This window comes from Etheostoma cragini, chromosome 6 (assembly GCF_013103735.1).
Source record: "Etheostoma cragini isolate CJK2018 chromosome 6, CSU_Ecrag_1.0, whole genome shotgun sequence".
In the NCBI taxonomy this organism is placed as follows: Eukaryota; Metazoa; Chordata; class Actinopteri; order Perciformes; family Percidae; genus Etheostoma; species Etheostoma cragini.
In genome coordinates, this window is record NC_048412.1 from 14596574 (window position 1) to 14598451 (window position 1878).

Below are 1878 nucleotides of genomic sequence, written 5' to 3' on the forward strand. Positions count from 1 at the left end.
ATGTTTAAAAATATACTCAAGAATTGCCTTCTATAGCTCAGATGCTTGTTTAATAAGCTGGTTATTAAAGTCAGAAATTATATTTATTTAAAGCTGCACATATTTTAGAACATCCTCAATGTCTGTGTTAAAGGAAGGATTAAACTTCACCATTAAAAGGAAGAAATAATAAAGAATTCACCTACTGCATGTTTAAGTGGATCAACAGTTTTTCATTACAACAAGGTCATTAATTTCTTGTTTGTTAGATAGCAACATAGACACAGATGACAGATGGACCTGTGAATAGAACAGCTTGTATAAACATGGAGAAAGACAAGATGACAGACAGACAAACACACAGGTACAATAAAAGGCAATACACTGCACGGAAAACAGAAATTAAAATAGGAAGACAAGCTGCCGTGCTGAGACGGTTGAACTGCAGACAGAGATCACAGCAGAGTGAGTGAGAGTGAAAGTCTAGAAGCCAAAGAACAAGAAGGAGGAGGCCATGTCATGAGAAAGAGTGGGTAAGGGAGAGACTGAAAAACAGTTCAGGCAATTGGATGAGGAAGTAGTGATGGTGAGTACATGGGTGTGGTTGCTTAGCAGTTACCCCATCAGCCTTTCAGAAGTGACATACAGAGGAAACCACCGTGGATAATGAGGCCGTGGATGAATCTCTGGACTCAGGCACCTCACAGGATGGATACTAAGGTAAGCATCATAGCCTGGATGGATGACTAAATATCAGAGGGCTAAGGGGTGTTTTGGTGAGGCAGACTGAAAGAGATTGATGGAGGATGACAGACAAGCGGATGAACAGAAAGACGGAGAGTGAGTGAGAGTGCTAGATGTGACAACAGGCAAGCAGGTGAGGCTAGGGGAATGGGAAGACGCCTGTATAGCCCAGGGGAAACAGGCCTCATCTTGACATATGCTCTGGAGTGAAATGAAGATTGGCATGACCTCCTAATCTGAGCTGTCACAGCTCATGATGGCCACAGACGCTCACCTGTCACACTGTGCTAAACCTGGAGAACGAGCTGCCACCAGAATAGGTCAAAGATCCAGATCCATTTTCTGTTGGGGGTGGATTCTAACCGAGCCACTGGCCTAGGCTTCCGTCTGTCAGCGTACCTGCCTCTGCTGTGCCCACTTGGCAGCTTTTGTTCTCTAAGTTGTTGTAAAATCATGCAATAATGGACAGCTTTTTGCCTACTTCTGTTTTTCTATAGTGTTTTGTTTCAAGCTAGGGGCAATATGTTTTGAGGGGGAGGAAAGGGTATGCTTTCCCACTGTTTCAGAGAATGCTGCTCACCAGTGCAGGATTTTCATTATGCTTAAAGGAGTTGTTTTGACACGTCCTCCAATGCCATTTTTTTAATTGGTGACAGTAGCAAACTTAAACAATGTGACAAAGTTTGATCAATAGTGCCACAAAGTTCAACAGAGACGTGTGGGAGTATTGCATACACAACGTGCTGCCTCGATCACTCATTTTTGACAAATGAAAAAAAAAAATATGGTTATGGTATATGTATCTTATAAAGTTTGGCATAAAACACAGGAATATTTTCTGTCATGCCGTGGGAGAAGTGTGGGAGGTGTGTGCTTTACGGAGAAGAAGTGGCCATGTGGCGCTAAACCTCAATGAGTGCAACTTCCTGTCTGGTAGATTTGTACAAAATGTTCAAGATTGAAGGCTCCCTCACTTCAATTCTTTAATTTCCCATTTATCCAACTGTATCCTCATAGTTGTAGCTAAAAGAGACAAGAATTAACACTATTTATGTGCTAATGAGCAGCAATTTTGGTTTGATGTACAGTGGGTACGGAAAGTATTCAGACCCCTTTAAATTTTTCACTCTTTGTTTCATTGCAGCCATTTTCCAA

General features: G+C 41.8%; 1 protein-coding gene across 2 annotated transcripts in view; it reads left to right on the top strand.

Annotated features, from left to right (window-relative positions):
* Nucleotides 1–259: 259 nt before the first annotated feature.
* Nucleotides 260–1878, top strand: part of fxyd5 (FXYD domain containing ion transport regulator 5) — a 6894-nt gene continuing 5275 nt past the window's right edge. For both annotated transcript variants that reach the window (XM_034873158.1, XM_034873159.1), the window contains exon 1: nt 260–699. In XM_034873158.1, coding sequence (XP_034729049.1) covers nt 646–699 — 54 coding nt within the window. In that variant the 5' untranslated portion in view covers nt 260–645. The remainder of the gene's footprint in view (nt 700–1878) is intronic.